Raw genomic sequence first — 18,847 nt, forward strand, 5'->3', positions numbered from 1 at the left:
TTGGAAGCACGATGTCCTTCAGTAGGTGACTGGATAAACAAACTGTGGCACATCCACACAATGGAATAGTATTCAACCACAAAAAGAAGTGAGCTATCAATCCATGAAAAGATAGAGAGGAAACTTAAACACATAGTACTAAATTAAAGAGGCCAATCTAAAAAGGCCTCTATGATTCCAACTACATGACATTCTAGGAAAGGCAAAACTATGGACACAGCCAAAATATCAGTGGTTGTCAAGGACTTGGGGTGGGGAGTAGAGACAGATAAATGGGTAGAGTACAGAAGGTTTTTTTTAAGGCAGCAAAACTATACTATATGATACTGTAATGGTGGAAAACAGATCATTAAACATTTTTCAAGTCTTATAGAATGAACAACACAAAAAGTGAACCCTAATATAAACCATGGACTTTAGTTGTTAATAATGAATCAATATTGGGGCACCTGGGTGGCTCAGTCGGTTAAGCATCTGACTCTTGATTGCGGCTCAGGTCTCAGGTCGTGAGATCAAGCCCCGCATGGGGCTCCGCACTGAGCATGGAGCCTGCTTAAGATTCTCTCTCCCTCTGTCCCTCCCCCCGAAGCTTGCGGGCACTCACACTCTCTTTCTCTCTCAAAAAACAAACAACAAATGAATCAATATTGGCTCCTCAATTGTAACAAATGTACCACACCAATGCAAGATGTTAACAATAAGGGAAATTGAAGTATGGAGGGATGAGAGGGTATAAAGGAACTCTGTACATTCCATTTTCTGTAAACTTGAAAATGCTCCAAAAAATAGTTTATTAATTTTTTTTAAAATGCCAAAGTGAAAAAACTTTTCTTCCATCTATGTCATTTTATTAGTATCTTCAGTATATGTGTATGCCCTGTGTTTCCCAGCTTCATCAGCTATGGTGTCCTATGGTGCTGAGTGTCTTATGGCCAGTGACCTCACAGATTTTACCAAAAAGCTTGTTTTCATTGATATCACATAATAGCCACTCTATCCAAGTACAGTGATCCTTTCTGCTTAATTCTGTCAGGAATTTTCCCAGCAATCCCTTCTAGGGAAGCATTGGTCCTTGAATCTCCATTTCAAAAGATGCAGACTGATTTACTTGGCATATAGTTTCTATAGAGGAAGACTTCATTTGGGGAAGAAAGGCTGAGCTGAAGTCTCCTCAGAAATTTTCTGAGATGGGTCCTCTCACACAGCCTGTTTCCCTAAGTGTAAGAATACAGGAAGTAGTGAAGACCTTTATGTCCTTGAGGAATCTTCTAAGACGAGTGACCAATTTCATTGTGCTTATACTGATGCTGACACTGATTTACTTTGTCGAAAGCTCTATTCCCAAGTGGCTATAATTATTAATGAACTCTAAAGGCATAAGTGGAAAACTGTTAGAACAAAACATCACTTAGCTGAAATTCTTGAATGAGTTATTCTTAACTGTTTATCTGAATAGTTAAATATCCCCATGTTATTGTTACTGGCTTTTTTTGGATTATAAAAGTAATATTGCTTATTGTAGAATATTTAGGAGATGAGCAAATAACATAAAAAATCATCTTTGAAATCTGGAAATGATAATGTTGCCTTTTTAGACACACATAAAATTTTTGCCTTTTTATTATTTTGAATAAAAAGGTTTCTAAAGTGGGGGCACCTGGGTGGCTCAATCAAATAAGCGTCTAGACTCTTGATTTCGGCTCGGGTCATGATCCTCAGGCTCATGAGATTGAGCCTCTCATCAGGCTCCATCCTGAGTGTGGAGCCTGCTTAAGATTCTCTCTCTCTCAGGGCGCCTGGGTGGCTCAGTTGGTTAAGCGACTGCCTTCGGCTCAGGTCATGATCCTGGAGTCCCGGGATCGAGTCCCGCATCAGGCTCCCTGCTCGGCAGGGAGCCTGCTTCTCCCTCTGACCCCCTCTCATGTGCTCTCTGTCTCTCTCATTCTCTCTGTCTCAAATAAATAAATAAAATCTTTAAAAAAAAAAAAAAAAGATTCTCTCTCTCTCTCTCTCTGCTCCCTCCACCCCCACCCCTCGCTCATGCACATTCTCTTTCTCTCAAAAAAAAAAAAAAAAGAGTTTCTAAAGTGTATTGCATGGATCTTACAAAAGACTAAAAATGGAAGGAAACACATGTAGGATAGGTACAATAGCACTCTGTACTATCTTTGCAATTCTTCTGAAAATCTAAAATTATTTCCAAATAAAATGTTTAAAAACAACTGGAACAGGATGGATTACTTAAGGCATAGTAGTGGAACAAAAATATAACTTTTTGGAAAAAACAAAGATTGATCTCTACCAATCATCATACTCAAAGAATTTCCAGATGGAATAAAAAGTTAAATGACCACAAATGAACTAAAAGAAAAGGTAGTCTAATATTTATCTGATCTCATGGTGTGGAAGACCTTTCTCAGCCTAAATTCAGTGGAAAATTTATTAACAAAAGGTTAATCTATCTGTATCACAATAAAAATAAAAGACAAATGACAAAGGAAAAGTATTTGCAACATATATAGTAGACAATCTGGGAATGTCTCTTAAAAATCAATAAAAGAAGAGAAGTATTCCAACAGAAAAATGGGTAAAAGTTGTCTTCAGTTTATAAAAAGAAATACAAATGGCTAGTAGGCATATAAACAAAAATGTTTTCAATATCCCTAATAACAAATAACTAAATTAAGATAAGATTCTGCCTTTAACTTTTCAAATTATCAAACAGAATTTTTTAATAGCAAGAATGCTATTGGGAGTGTACACTAATAAGATCTTTTTGAAAAGAAATTTGGCAATAAGTATGTAAAGCCTGAAAAAATATTAATTACCCTTAAAGAAATTTATCCTAAGGAAATTAAAAATGTGCACAATGATTAATGCCATAAGAATTTTATAAAGATATTCATCACAGTGTTACTTATAATAAAAAAAAATAGAAACAACCTAAATATCCAGTACTAGGATTAAGTAAATTATGCTATATCCACATTTTTTTTTTAAAGATTTTGTTTATTTATGTGACAGAGACACAGCGAGAGAGGGAACACTAGCAGGGGGAGAAGGAGAAGCAGGCCTCCCACTGAACAGAGAGCCCCATGCTTAGCTCAATCCCAGGACCTGGGACCATGACCTGAGCCAAAGGCAGACGCTTAACGACTGAGCCACCCAGGCGCTCCTGCTATATCCACATTTAAAAAGCATGGCCTCTAGGAATATTTAAAAATATGGAAAAATAATATACTTTTTATTGCAGAAATAATAAAATAAGTAGAAAATACAGCAGTACAAAAAGGATATATACATATATAGTAGAAGTAATAGATACAATGAAAAGTAAACATTGGTCCTACCCCAATCCTCTAAGTCCCCTCCTCGAGGCAGCTTTCTTTGCTAGTTTTATTAAATCCATCCAGAAATATCCTGCACATGTATAAGTTTGTGTATGTATTAATATCCCAGTTTTTATCAAATGAGAATACTATATACTGTGCTTACTGTTTTTTACCCTTGGTCTTTCATTTACTCGTATCTAGGACATTGCTTCATAGCAGCACAAAAAGATCTACCTCATTCTGGCTAACTGCTTTATATTATTCCATTCCATGGATTTAGCCACTCCCCTCTTCAAATTGATGGGTTTTTTAAACATAAATCATACAGTGTTTTTAAGAAGAAATATGGTTGATACTACCTTTGCCAAGTGATCAAACTTAACATCATCAAGGATGGAACAAACCAACACCATGTACCCCCAGTGAAATACTCTAAGAAGGACACAGCATCATTTCTGTGATACCCCTTCCAAACTTGTTAAACCTGAATCTAATCATGAAGAAACATTAGACAAACCCAAATTGAGGGATATTAAGCAAAACAACTTAGCTGGACTCTTAAAAAATGCCAGTTTTCAACTACTGAATGGGAGGGGGTACTTTTTTAGATTAAAAGAGACTAAAGGAACATGGTAACTAAATGGAACTGTGATCCTGGATTAGATTTTGAAGCAGGAAAAAAAAATCTATAAAGGATATTACTGTGACAAGCAAGGATACTTTAATATGTTCTGTATATTAGATATAGTATAGTATTAATATTAAGTTGGTCTTTTTTATTACAAACAATGCTGCAGTGAGTGTCCTTATATATATGCCTTTGTACACATAGATGCATAAATGTAGCTTAGAGGTCATTTCCAATTCTTAGAAGAATTGCTGAGCTTGAAGCCTTTGTGTACTTACAGGTTTTTGGTTTTGCTTTTTTAAGTTTATTTATTTAGGTAATCTGTACATCCGGTGTGGGGCTCAAATTTACGACCCCAAGATCAAAAGTCGCATGCTCTTCTGACTGAGCCAGCCAGGCACCCCTGTACACTTACAGTTTGGGTAGATATTGCCTAAGTGCCCTTCAAAAATAGTGCTAACTTAGGGCGCCTGGGTGGCTCAGTTGGTTAAGCGACTGCCTTCGGCTCGGGTCATGATCCTGGAGTCCCGGGATCGAGTCCCGCATCGGGCTCCCTGCTCAGCGGGGAGCCTGCTTCTCCCTCTGACCCTCCTCCCTCTCGTGCTCTCTGTCTCTCATTCTCTCTCTCGCAAATAAATAAATAAAATCTTTAAAAAAAAAAGTGCTAACTTACACTCCAGTATATAATTATGTTCACTCTCTTTCATAATACAGTGTATTAACTATTTTTATCTTTACTAATCTCTTAAGTGAAAAATGGTATTACATTGTTTAGGTAATATATATTAAGTGAAAAAGGGCTATATGACAATATCTATAGTATGATACCGAGATACATATGTGTGATTAATACTAATTAGATATTAATATCCAGAAAACAAATTTGATTTGTTTTTTCCCTTCTCTGTAAGGTATCTTTGGAGAAACAGAAGTTTTCATTTCAGCATAGTTGAATATTTTAGTATTTTATTTTAGAGTTAGTTTGTGCTTTTTGTGTCTTATTTAAGAATCCTTCTTACCGGGCACCTGGGTGGCTCAGATGGTTAAGCATCTGCCTTCGGCTCAGGTCATGATCCCAGGGTCCTGGGATCGAGTCCCACATCGGGCTCCCTGCTCCTTGGGAGCCTGCTTCTCCCTCTGCCTCTCTCTCTCTCTCTCTCATGAATAAATAAATAAAATCTTAAAAAAAAAAAAATCCTTCTTACCTCTACAACATTAATATATTCTTTATTTTCTTCTAAAAGTCCTACAGTTTTGCCATTCACATTTAATTCCTTGATACATCTGGATTTTTTTAATATGGAATAAGGTAATTCTATTTTTCCAAATCAAAAATTAGTTGTCTAAACATTGTTTTCTAATAAACTATCCTTTCACCATGTATTCATAATGCTAATTCCACTGAAGCTTAAGTTTCCACATTTGCATGGCCCATTTCAGAACTATCTTTTCTTTTCCTTTGTACTATTTATCTATACCTATGACAATACCACACTGCACACTGTATTTATTATTATAGTTTTATAATAAGTGTTGGATCTGGTCTTTCCTACCTTGTTTTTCTTCAGTAGGAATGTTTGGCTATTCTTGATTTTTTGTTTTTCATACAGATTTTAGGATCAACTTGTCAGTTCCCTAAAAACTTGTTGAGACTTTGATTTTGTATTCATGAATCTTCTTATCCAAGAACCTGGCATATCTCTCTATTTATTTAGGTCCTTTATAATGTTGCTTGTTAAGGATTTATAATTTTGTTCATTAGAGACTGGCATAATTTATGTTGCTTTTGTATCGAATAGTTGCTGATATATATATGAATAATTGATTTTTGTATAGTTTTCTTATAACTAGCAATCTTTCCAAAGTCCCTTAAGTCCAACAATTTATAGATTATTTGGGGTTTTCTTTTTTTCTTTTCTTTTTAGATTTATTTATTTATTTGAGAATGGGGGAGGGGCAGAGGGAGAGAGAGAATCTCAAGAAGACTTGGCGCTGAGCCCAGAGCACAACGTGGGGCTCAGTCCCACGACCCCGAGATCATGACCTGAGCTGAAATCAATAGTCTGGACGCTTAACCGACTGAGCCACCCAGGCGCCCATATTTGGGGTTTTCTATATACAATCCTCTCAACTGAAAATAACAACAAATTTATTTCATTTTTTACACTTTTTCATTTTTTTTCTTAGTCTTATTGCTCTTGCTAGGATCTCCATGCTATATTAAATAGCACTGATTTTTCTTTATAATGGAACTATATGTGTTTTATTTACTTCTTAATTCTATTGTTTTACTATTTTTTCCTACTTTTTCTACATTTATTGGTTATTACTTTTACAATCAAGAAAAAAATTTTTTCCCTTGCTTTCTTGAACTAAATAGGCTCTAAGTGAAGTTCTTTTTTTTTTTTTAAGATTTTATTTATTTATTCATGAGAGACAGAGAGAGAGAGAGGCAGAGAGAGAAGCAGGCTCCCAAGGAGCAGAGAGCCCGATGCGGGACTCGATCCCAGGACCCTGGGATCATGACCTGAGCCGAAGGCAGACGCTTAACCATCTGAGCCACCCAGGCGCCCTCTAAGTGAAGTTCTAAGGGGCGATCATTGAAAGTGTAATATACATGACCATGGAAGCTGCTATTGCTTCAAGTCTTGTACCAGAGGTATTACTCTGCTTCACATTGTTAGTTTCCTCTGACCTTTAAATTATATGGCTTAAAAACTACTTCAAACACATATACATTTGTCTATATTGTCAGGTAAACAAATGTATAAGAATTATATTTAGCATAAAATGTGATTTTTTAAAGAAAATTACATATATTCTAAAAATGCTTTTCAAGTGTTTTTCTCTCCATATACATATTATGGTCTGTTATGGTCTGTATATTAAAAGGCTTTGGGGACTGTATAAGAAATAAAGAGATAATCACTGATATGTACTTATGCAGTATCGTTGGAGAAGCAATTTGAGATAATACAAGATGCTAACACTTATAAAAGGTGAATTATTAAATTTCATTCTTCCATTGTGTTCAGAAAAGATGCGTGATATGATTTTGATCTTTTTGTATTTATTGAGACTTGTTTTGTGGCCTAACATGTGATCTATTCTGGAGAATGTTCCATGTGCCTTGAAAAGAATGTGTATTCTGTTTTTGGATGGAATGTTCTGTATATATGTTATGTCCATCTGGTCCAGTGTGTCATTCAAAGCCACTGTTTCCTTGTTGATTTTTCTGTCTGGATGATCTATCCATTGATGTAAGTGGGATGTTAAAGTCCCCTACTGTTACTGTATTACTAATAACTTTCTTCCTTTGTGTCTATTAATAGTTGCTTTATATATTTAGGTGCTCCTGTGTGCCTGTGTTGGGTGCATAGCTATTTACAATTGTTAAATCTTCTTGTTGAATTGTTGAATTGTTATATCTTCTTGTTGAATTGTGTCCTTTATGTAGACAGAGAAAGCTCTGTTGTTTTAAAGTCTATTTTGCCCAGGGGCACCTGAGTGGCTCAGTCCATTGAATGTCTGACTCTTGATCTCAATTCAGGTCTTGATCTCAGGGTCATGAGTTCAAGCCTCACCTTGAGCTCCATGCTGGGCACTGACCCTACTTAAAAGACAAATAAATAAATAATGTCTATTTTGTCCAATGTAAGTATTGCTACCCCAGCTTTCTTTTTGCTTCCATTTGCACGGTAAATATTTTTCCATCCTTTCACTTCCAATCTGCATGTGTTTTTAGGTCTGAAGTGAGTCTCTTGTCGGCAACATATACATAGGTCTTATTTTTTTCATCCATTCAGTCACCCTGTCTAGATTAGAGCATTTAGTGCATTTACATTTAAAGTAATTATTGATAAGTATGTACTTTTTGCCATTTTGTTACTTGTTTTCTGGTTGTTTTTCTAGTTCCTCTCTGTTCCTTTCTTCTTTTCTTGCTCTCTTTCCTTGTAGTTTGATGGCTTTTTTTAGTGTTATGTTTGGATTCCTTCCTGTTTATTTATTTTTTCTTTATTAGACACAAGAAAAAATCTGGAAAGAACACAGATATATGGAAGCTAAATAACATGCTACTAAACAATGAATGGGTCAACCAAGAAATCAAAGAGGAAATAAAAAAATACATGGTACAAATGAAAATGAAAACAAAATGATCCAAAATCTCTGTATGCAGCAAAAGCTGTTTTAAGAGGGAAGATTATAGCAATACAGGCCTACCTTAAGAACCAAGAAAAGAAAAATCTCGAATAAACAACCTAACCTTATACCGAAAGAAGCTAGAAAAGCCAGCAGAAGGAAGGATATAATAAAGATTAGAGCAGAAATAAATGAAACAGAAACTTAAAAAACAGTAGAACAGATCAATGAAATCAGAAGCTTGTTCTTTGAAAAGATCAACAAAATTGATAAACTCTTAGCTAGACTCACAAGAAAAAAGAAAGAGGACTCACATAAAATTGGAAATGAAGGAGAAACAACAAGCAACACCACAGAAGTACAAAGGTTTATAAGAGAATATTATGAAAACTTATATGCCTATTGGACAGTCTAGAAGAAATGGATAAATTCCTGGAAATGTATAACGTTCCAAAACTGAATCAGGAAGAGATCGAAAATTTGAACAGACCTATTACTAGCAATGAAATTGAATCCGTAAGCAAAACAAACAATGACAACAACAACAACAAAAAAAAAAAAAACCTTAATTCTTCCAAGTTCATAAAATCTGTGTGGCATGGCTTTCCTATTTTGATGACAACCAGAAAAGCTAAGTCATTCTTTTTGTTGTAAATGTTGAATGAAAAATGATAGAGTCTACTGGGCTTTTAGTTCCGCCCACCATGAAAACTATTGGTGAAGGAACTATGGGAAAGAAAAAATTGACTTACAGACTTTGTTCATTTCTTTCTAAAATATCCCTAGCTCATAAGTGTCTCGATTAAGGCTTTCATACCTACTGACAATATTTCTCACTTTTCTTTAAATGACACTGAGGAAATTCTAGGTATTATATCTCTAATATGGTAACTACATAAAATAGACAAATTAAGTCAGGAAATTATATTGCCTTTTGCCCACACCAGCCATCCCACCTCTATGTGCTTTGAGGAAACTAGCCTAGCACCTCCTCTCTGCGCAGTTTAAATGCATGTTTCTGGTCTCATCTCAGATAATGCATTCAGTTATGCTAAAATCGGTCAGTCTCCTTAACATTGGTAAAAGAAAAATCCAAATGAAAGTAACCAGAAGGTAAGAAGCTATACTAATTGCTAGTGGACAGAGGTTTATTCTGATAGCTCTGGATCTGTGATTGTTCCAAGATTCAGAGCCAGCCAACGCTAGCCCTAGGAACCAAATTCATTGTCAATGAGAAGTCTTCACCCACCGTATGCCTCAACAGCTTGAGACCTAAGGTCCATGACCCAAATTTCAGAAGGGTCAGAGAGGCTGTGGGAATAAGCCTATCGGTAGAAGGATTAGAAAGGAGTTCTACAGATACCGGAGAGGAGGAACCAAAGTAGAAAGGCACAACTGGCTCAGCGTATGAGTTCCTGATTGGAAACCTGTTCTGATGTTTCTTGTTCTCCAGTGTTATGCCTCCTGTTTTTGTTCTCTTGACTATGTTGGAAGGCATATATGCAGAACCTTACCCTTCGTTTTCAAGATAATGTACTGATGAGGACCATAAGAACCAGGAAAAAAGCACCAACAAAAAGGGTTCCTGGGTGACTTTTTCATGTTGAGCACACATGCCAAGTCAGTCATGTAAGATTTTTCTTGTCGAATTCCTGATAGGCCCAAAATCTTTACTAAAAGAGAGCAAACTTCTTTTTTGATATATATCTGTAAGCCATATTTATCTGTTATAGTGTGTGCCAGCCATACTCTTTAAAATTCACCACATTCAGTGAATAAGATATGAATAATCACTTTGTTTCCTTGCTGAATAGTATTTGTATATGTTAATAGCATATTGCTATTGTTGATATTTTTCCCTACCTAAAAAAATACTTTATTAGAATAAAATCACCAAAATGCAAGTAACTTTTAAAAATAGAGGAAGACCAAAAATCCTTTAGAAGAATAAGTGAAAGATAAGAACAAACCAGAGATTTGTTCTTTAGACATATAAAATGTTCAGCCTCACTCATAATAAGAGAAATGCAAATTAAAATTACATTGAGATATCATTTCTAACCCATTGGCAAAATCAAAGCTTGACAGTACACTCTGTTGGTGAGGTTGTGGGGAAACGAGCACTCTTAAACATTACTAGTGGAAATACAAACTCATTCAACTTCTATGAAAGGGGATTTGGCAGTATCTAACAAAACTACTTATGTATCTACTCTTCAACCCAAAAATTCTACTTCTAGAAATTTATCCTGAAGATACATCACCCCTCAACAACACAAAGATATATATGCAAAAGGTTATCCATTGTGGCATTCTTTGTGACTGCAAAGCATTGGAAACTATATCCAGGTAATCAAAATGAACATCACCGGTGACTAGCAACTGGACATAATGTGCCTCTAAATGTGATACCCTGAGAAGGACACAACATAATTTTTCTAATATTCTGGCCAGAAATGCATAATCTGAATTAAATCATGAGGAAATACCAGACAAACCCAAAATGAGAATCACTCTGCTAGATAGGAGGTAGGGGAAGACTGTATGCTTCAAAAATGTCCCTATCACACGGTCCCCTGGGTGGCTCAGTCGGTTAAGCATCTGCCTTCGGCTCAGGTCATGATCCCAGTGGCCTGGGATCGAGCCCCACGTCCGACTCCCTGCTCGGTGGAGAGCCTGCTTCTCCCTCTCCCTCTGCCTGCCACTCTGCCTGCTTGTGCTGTCTCTCTTTCTGTCGAATAAATAAATAAAATCTTAAAAAACAAAAATTCCTGTCACAAAAGTCAAAGAAAGTCTGAGGAATGTTCGAAAGTAAAGAAGACCAAAAACATAACAAATCCTACCCTAAATTCTATCCTGAAAGGAAAAAATGTGCTATAAAGAACATTATTTGGGGGGCGCCTGGGTGGCTCAGATGGTTAAGCGTCTGCCTTCGGCTCAGGTCATGATCCCAGGGTCCTGGGATCGAGTCCCGCATCGGGCTCCCTCCTCAGCAGGAGCCTGCTTCTCCCTCTGCCTCTGCCTCACTCTCTCTCTCTCTGACTCTCATGAATAAATAAATAAAACATTTTTTAAAAAAAACAACACATTATTTGGGAGTGCCTGTCTGGCTCAGGCAGTAGCGCATGCAACTCTTGATCTCAGGATTATGAGTTCAAATCCCCATGTTGGGTGTAGAGATTACTTAAAAATAAAAACATCTTTAACAAAAAAAAAAAAAAGAAAAGAACATTATTGGATCATTGACAAAACTGGGATATGGAGAGTAAAATTAGATAACGGTATTCTAACAGTGTTACTGAAGTTAATAACTGTGGTTATATAAGAGAATAATTCTCAGGAAACACCAATGTATTTAATGGTAAAGAAGCATGATAAATGCAAATACAGCAAAAACCTGTATAAAAAGAAAGTATAGGTGCACAAAAGGAGTAAAATGTTAACAATAAGTGCACCTGGGTAAAGGATATGTGGATGTTTTTCACATTATTTTTATTCTTGCAACTTTTCTGTGAATTTGAAATTATTTCCAAATAAAGCATTTTATTCAAAATACATTTTGGTCAGCTAATAATTAAAAATTCTAACTTAAAAAATTACATTGGGAAACATTGCAGTAAGTCAAATAAGCCAGACACAAAAGGACAAATAGAGTTTCTGTTGAAGTGATGAAAAAGTTCTGGAAATTGATAAAAGTGACAATTACACAACTTTGCAAAATGATCTTAATGCCATGAATTGCATGCTTAAAAAGAGTTAAAATAGTAAACTAGGTTATATATATCTTTTACACAATAAAAAATTATCTTAGAATGTTTATTCATGTTATAATAGGATTCCCTATGATTCTTAACATATAAGCTCCCTTTGTTTAAACCATTTTACACAACCTTTAAGATTCACATCAGCTACTGTATGAAGGTTCCACTTACAATCAATTATATAACATCTGTAGTTTGTCTCAGCTGGTTTTTCAAAATAGATTATTGAAAACTGTTATTCACCTGGGGCAAAGGTCTTAGCTTTTTTCTGCATTCAGGCTTTCCAGTTGTCAACGCAAATGTCTCCTCAGAGCACTTCACTTCAGACATCAACTAGCTCTTCTTTTAGAAAGGAGGATGCTGGTACTTATGCTTCACAAAAATATTTCATAAACGTAAGCTTTTCTTTTTCTCACAAAGATCATACCAGAAGGAATGAGGAAAACAGATGTTGCATGTAAGACTTCCCATAGACGTGTTTCCATTGTAAGCTGATCTGACTCTGAATTTGGTGTCTGCTTCATTCACTGTGTGGGCTGAGCATTTTAGTCTCACAGTTTGGCTGAAAGTTAACGTTGACCTTTGACTGTTACCTGAAAACTCAAATGATAAAATACTCTTACTAAACCTCTTGAGGGAGTGATTTCACATTCTAAGCAAATGTCTTCAAAATATATCACTCCATTAACCAAATTAATTTTATTCTTTGGTTGGGAATACTTATTTTACTAGATACAGAGCATTCCCCAAATCTGACAGGGAAAAAGCTTGTGTGGTCAGAGCGGTAGAGAAGAAAGGACATAAATCTCTTAAAATGCTCTCTACAGGTCATTATACCACAGCTTCTCAATTAATCTTCACCCCCAGCAGGCTGCCAGGGCCTAGGGAACAGCCTGGAAGCCTGGCTACAGAACAGTTTTTCATTATCTGTTCTTCTGAGTATTTGAGTACTGCTAAGCAGCTCATGTTTTCCCTAGAGGGAAAGTAGCCCCAGATTCTTCTGTTCTTGACCTGTCTTATTCGTAACTATAACACTTTCTCCCTTTTTTCTTCTTTTATAGTTTTATTTTAGTATAACTGATACACAATAAACTGCACATATTTAAAGGGTATAATTTTGCAAATGTTAACATGACATACATCCATGAAACCATCACTGTAGACATATCCACTACTCCCATGCTCTTTTGTAATCCTGGCTTCCTTCCTCTTCTCATCCACATTTGGATCATTTCCAGTTTGGGGCTTTTATAAATAAAGCTGCTGTGAACATTCACTACAAATCTTTGGTGTGAATATATGCTTTCATTTACCTAAGTTAAATGCTTAGAAATAGAATGACTAGGTCATATGGTAAATGTATGTTTGACTTTTTAAGACACTGACATATGGTTTTCAAAGTGGTATTAATAATTTTATATCCCCACTATCAATATATGAGAGTTCCAAATGACCCAAACCCTCGTCAACACTTGTTATGGTCAGTCTTTTTAATTTTAGCCATTCTAGTGGGTCGACAGTAGTATTTAATGGTGGTTTTTTTTTTTTTAAGATTTTATTTATTTATTTGACAGAGAGAGACACAGCGAGAGAGGCAACACAAGCAGGGGAAGTGGGAGAGGGAGCAGGGAGTGGGAGCAGAGCAGGGAGCCTGATGTGGGGACTCGATCCCAGGACCCTGGGATCATGACCTGAGCCGAAGGCAGTCACTTAACCGACTGAGCCACCCAGGTGCCCTTAATGGTGGTTTTTAATTTGCATTTCTCTAATGAGTAATGGTGTTGAACATCTTTTCCTGAGCTTATTTGGCATTTGTTTATCTTCTTTGCTAAAATGTTAATGTAATTCTTTTGAACCCACTTTTTATTGGGTTGTTTCTTATTACAGAGGTGTAGAAGTATTTAATTTGGCAAAGTCCAGTTATTTTTTCCTATGTAAAAGTTTGTACTTTTTATGTCTTACTTAAGAGATTTTTTGGCAAATTCAAAATCACTAAGATTTTCTCTGTTTCCTTCTCAGAATTTTATAGTTTTAGCTCTTACATTTAGATCTGTGATCCATTTCAAGTTAATTTCTGTAGGTGATGTGAGGTAGGTAAGGGTTAAAGTGGTTTGTTTGTTTGTTTTTTTAAATATGCCATCCAGCTGTTCTAAGACCATTTGTTTAAAAAATTTTCTTTTCTCCACTGGATTGCTTTGATACTTTTGTCAAAAATCAATTGATGTTATAGAAGTAGGTTTATTTCTGGACTCTTTGTGCAGTTGCATTGATCTGTTTTTCTTTATGCCAGTAGCATAGTGTCTTGATTATTTTAGTTCTATAATGAGTTTTAACTCAGGTAGTCTTGTTTTTAAAGATCTGTTTGACTAATCTTAGTCTTTTGCGTATCCACATAAATATTGGAATCAGTTTGTCAGTTTCTATAAGAAAAGCCTGCTGGAGGGGCACCTGGGTGGCTCAGTTGGTTAAGCGACTGCCTTCGGCTCAGGTCATGATCCTGGAGTCCCGGGATCGAGTCCCACATCGGGCTCCTGGCTCGGCAGGAAGCCTGCTTCTCCCTTTCCCACTCCCCCTGCTTGTGTTCCCTCTCTCGCTGTCTCTCTCTCTCTCTCTCTGTCAAATAAATAAATAAAATCTTATAAATAAATAAATAAATAAATAAATAAATAAATAAATAAATAAAAAATAAATAAAAAGAAAGAAAAGCCTGCTGGAGGGATGCCTAGATGGCTTAGTTGGTTAAGCATCTGCCTTCGGCTCAGGTCATGATCTTGGGGTCCTGGGATCAAGTCCCACATTGGGCTTCCTGCTCAGCTGGAAGCCTACTTCTCCCTGTTTGTGTTTCTCTCTCTCTCTCTGACAAATAAATAAAATCTTTTTTTTTTTTAAGATTTTATTTATTTATTTGACAGAGAGAGAGCACAAGTAGGCAGAGTGGTAGACAGAGGGAGAAGGAGAAGCAGGCTCCCTGCTGAGCAGGGAGCCCGATGCGGGGCTCGATCCCAGGACCCTGGGATCATGACCCGAGCCGAAGGCAGACGCTTAACGACTGAGGCACCCAGGCACCCCAATAAATAAAATCTTTTAAAAAAAGAAAAGCCTGCTGGAATTTTCCACAGAAAATTTTCTTAGAGCTGTTAACAATATTGAATCTCCTGACCCGTGAACACTTTCTATCTCTCCATTTTTGTAGGTTTCTTTTACTACTATTTTTGGCATTGTTTTGTCATTTTTCAGTGTGCAGGTCTTATACTTTTATCAGTTGCTACACATATTTCATGGTATGGTGAAAGCTATTTTTAATACCAATTTCTAACTGTTGGTGGTACATACAGTTGCTATATATACACACAGTATGTTGTGTATATAGTTTGGAAATTCAATTGATTTTTGGGTAGTGATCTTGTATCCTGCAACTTTACTAAAGTCACTTCCTAGTTCTAGTAACTTTTTTCTAGATTCCATAGGCTATTTTACAAACACCAGTAATTTCTCAATCTGAGATTATAGACATTGTAAGATTTTTAGCAGGATCCCTCATTCTACTCACTAAATGCCAGTAGCACCCTCTGCCCCAGTTGTGAAAACCAAAAATTGCCAGACATTGCCAAATGTCCTGGTGCTGTGGGGGCAGAGCAAAATTATCCACTATTGAGAACCATAGACTTAGACAATCATACCATCTGCAAATAAAGACAGTTCTACTTCTTTCTCCATCTTGATGCCTTTTTTTAAAAATGTGAAACATTTCACGAATTTGTTTATCATCCTTGTGCAAGGGCCATGCTAATCTTCTCTGTATTATTCCAATTTTAGTATATGTGCTGTCAGAGTTAGCACTTGATACCTTTTATTTATTTCTTTTGTTTGCCTTATTGCACTGGCTAAAGTGTCCAGTACAGTGTTTAAGAACAAACATTTTTGTCTTGTTCTTGATCTTAAGGGGAAAACATTCCATCATCCACCATTAATAATTTTAACTGTAAATTTTTTAAATACCCTTTTTCAAGGTGAGCAAGTTCCCTTCTATCCCTAGGTTGCTTAAAGTTGTTATTAGAAATGTATGTTGGTTTTGCCAAATGCTTTTTCTTCTTGCATTAGGTGATCTTATGGTTTTGTTAGTTATGCTAAATTATATTGACTAATTTTTGAATGTTAAACCAACCTTGCATTCCTAGGTGGGTTTATAATAATAAATTATTATATTTTTAAATATACTATTGGATTTGATTTGCTAAGATTTTCTTTAAAATATTTGCATCTTGGGGCGCCTGCGTGGCTCAGTCATTAAGCGTCTGCCTTCAGCTCAGGTCATGATCCCAGGGTCCTGGGATCCAGCCCCGCATCGGGCTCCTTGCTCCACAGGAAGCCTGCTTCTCCCTCTCCCACTCCCCTTGCTTGTGTTCCCTCTCTCACTGTGTCTCTCTCTGTCAAAAAATAAATAAAATCTTTAAAATAAAATAAAATATTTGCATCTTTTTTTATTTTGGTGTCAGAGTAATGCTGGCCTCAAGGAATAAGTTAAGAAGTATTTTCAGTTTTCAGCTTTCTGAAGAGGTTATTGTATAGGACTAATATTATTTTTACTTCTTAAATATTTGGTAGAATTCACCAGTGACATCACTTGGGCCTGGAATTGTCTTTATGGGAAGCTTTTTAACTGTAAAATCAATATATTTAATAGGTGCAAAGCTAATCAGGTTATCTATTTCTTCCTGAGCTTGAGCTTTAATAGTTTGTGTCTTTCCAAGAATTTGTCCAATTCATCAACTTGTCAAATCTATTGGCACACAGTTGGTAATGTTTCTTTATTATTCTTTTAGTGTATGTAGATTCTATAGTGACATCATCTCTCTTATTCCCAATACTGATAATTTATGTCTTCTCTCTCTTATTTGCTGATCATTCTGCCTACATGTTTAATTTTGTCCTACTTAGACTCCCAAATCCATCTCCTCAACTCAGTGAGACTGTTGAGCTCTGCCTAGGTTGTCGCTCCTTGTGTTGTAGCCTAGTAACTCTCTCTAGGTGGTAAGCTAGAGCAATTTTACAGTTTATCCCCTTTGTTTCCCTTCTTCCATGGATCTTTTACAGTATTTGAAAAACCTTGTTTCATTTACTTTGTCTTTATTTGAGTTGTTTCTGGAGAAAGCGTAAGTGTGGTTCCTTTTATTTCATCTTGGTTAGAAACAGAAGTCCTCAACACTACTTTCTACTTTATCACATTTATTTTAATGTCAAGCTGGTCCATGATGTTTGACTATAGAAATCACTTCACTGTTGCTTCTTGGAGTAAAAGGGAGATGTAAGGTCCTTTGTAACTCTTCAGCTCTTAAATCTGTACTTGGAGAGACATCCAGATGATAGAATTTTGTCCAAAAGCAATATGCTAGGAATAACAACATGTAAGGAATCCAGACAGATACAGAGAGATAACTAATACCTTCTCGGCTGTAAAACCCAAGGTAATATTATTTGGCCAGTACTTCTTACTCACAACCTCTTAATCTCAAAACTAAAGGAAAGCATGATGATGCTTTAGGCATACAAAGTCTAGAATGACTTGATGGTGAGTCATCATGTCCCAACTTGAGCTCTTTAAAAGAAATATCGAGGGAAGCTCATGATGTTTGGGGGAAGAACTCTCTAACACTTGAGGTTTAACACTTAACTATCAACACTGAAGAAAGGGATAGGTACATAGACTAATTTTGGCCTGACCCAAAATGACCTTTCTCATGCTGTTATAATAGCAATACTCATGTTCTTCCCTTTTGTCTGTGTTCCAGGTTTTCTGTCTCAACTGGTCTCTGACAAGCCCCTGACTGAATGCATCCGTGCTGGTCACTATGCTGCAAGTGTCATAATTAGGCGGACTGGCTGCACTTTTCCTGAGAAGCCAGACTTCCACTGACAGAAAAGCAGGAAACTCAAGCCCAGGAGAATAGACACTGCCCTGATTGCTTCCTGGGAATTCTCATATTAATAAAGAAGAAAACTATCTGCCATCTTTTCCTACTATAATAATACTCATTCTTAATTTAGGGAATACAGTAATGCTCAGTAGAATCTTTATTCTCTCAACAACCTAAAAAAATAATGTCAATTTCCATAGTTTGATAGTGCCACTTAAATGTTGATTAAACAGGAATATAACATTTCAATGGAAATTTTTATTTCATTTTCAATTACTTTGTAAATTCATGTGTATTTAGCAAATTGATCAGTTTTTACATTTCTGCTTTGAATGCAGATGCAATTTAATATAATAAGTTTTTAAACAGGAATTAATTCTAACACATCAATCTTCAGCTTTTTATACAAGTATATTTAATTTAGGAGTGTGTGTATGTATATATGTACGTGTGTATATGCATACATACATATATGTGTACCACATATATAAATGATAAACGGTCAAATAAGGTACAGAAATATATATCTTGCCAAGTTATGCCAAATAATCTCTTTAGCACATACTCAAACATGTAATAAACTTTGGATAATTAAATAATTTGCCAAATTATGTTATATTATAGTATTCAAATTATAATCTTATATTTACCTATGATACTCTGTGATTTGATACAAATAAAAACATCATATGGGAATTTTTTCTGTCTTTGCTCTGTGCTCAATAAACTAAGGAAGTAAGATCATTATTTAATATTAGGCCCCAAAATGATATCTAATTCATTTATGGTGATAGAAAGAACAATATAATACATTGAAAAATAAATTAGTATTTGAGACCAGTAAGTCACTGTTTTAAGGAAAACGGAATTGCATAATAGAACCTCTGGAGTCAGACTTAATTACCTTTATATAACCTTGTGCAAATTACTCAGCCTCTTTTTTTTTTTTAATTTTATTTATTTGACAGAGCACAAGCAGGAGGAGCAGCAGAGGGGGAGGGAGAAACATACTCCCCGCTGAGGAGGGAGTCCTACACGGGGCTCAATCCCAGGACCCTGAGATCATGACCC

General features: G+C 35.9%; 1 protein-coding gene and 1 non-coding gene across 5 annotated transcripts in view; one reads left to right on the forward strand and one right to left on the reverse strand.

The window, feature by feature from the left end:
- Nucleotides 1–18,472, forward strand: part of ADK (adenosine kinase) — a 510,536-nt gene extending 492,064 nt beyond the window's left edge. For 3 of the 4 annotated variants that reach the window (XM_035022256.1, XM_035022282.1, XM_035022274.1), the window contains one exon: nt 17,651–18,472. In XM_035022256.1, coding sequence (XP_034878147.1) covers nt 17,651–17,775 — 125 coding nt within the window. In that variant the 3' untranslated portion in view covers nt 17,776–18,472. The remainder of the gene's footprint in view (nt 1–17,650) is intronic. The other variant, XM_035022265.1, reaches the window with a different exon arrangement.
- On the reverse strand, nt 15,595–15,701 carry LOC117998862. Its single transcript, XR_004676105.1, has one exon. It is a non-coding gene; the product is annotated as a U6 spliceosomal RNA (small nuclear RNA).
- Nucleotides 18,473–18,847: the final 375 nt, after the last annotated feature.

Source organism: Mirounga leonina, unplaced genomic scaffold (genome assembly GCF_011800145.1).
Source record: "Mirounga leonina isolate KUSES-001 unplaced genomic scaffold, KU_Mleo_1.0 Mir_114, whole genome shotgun sequence".
Lineage (NCBI taxonomy): Eukaryota > Metazoa > Chordata > Mammalia > Carnivora > Phocidae > Mirounga > Mirounga leonina.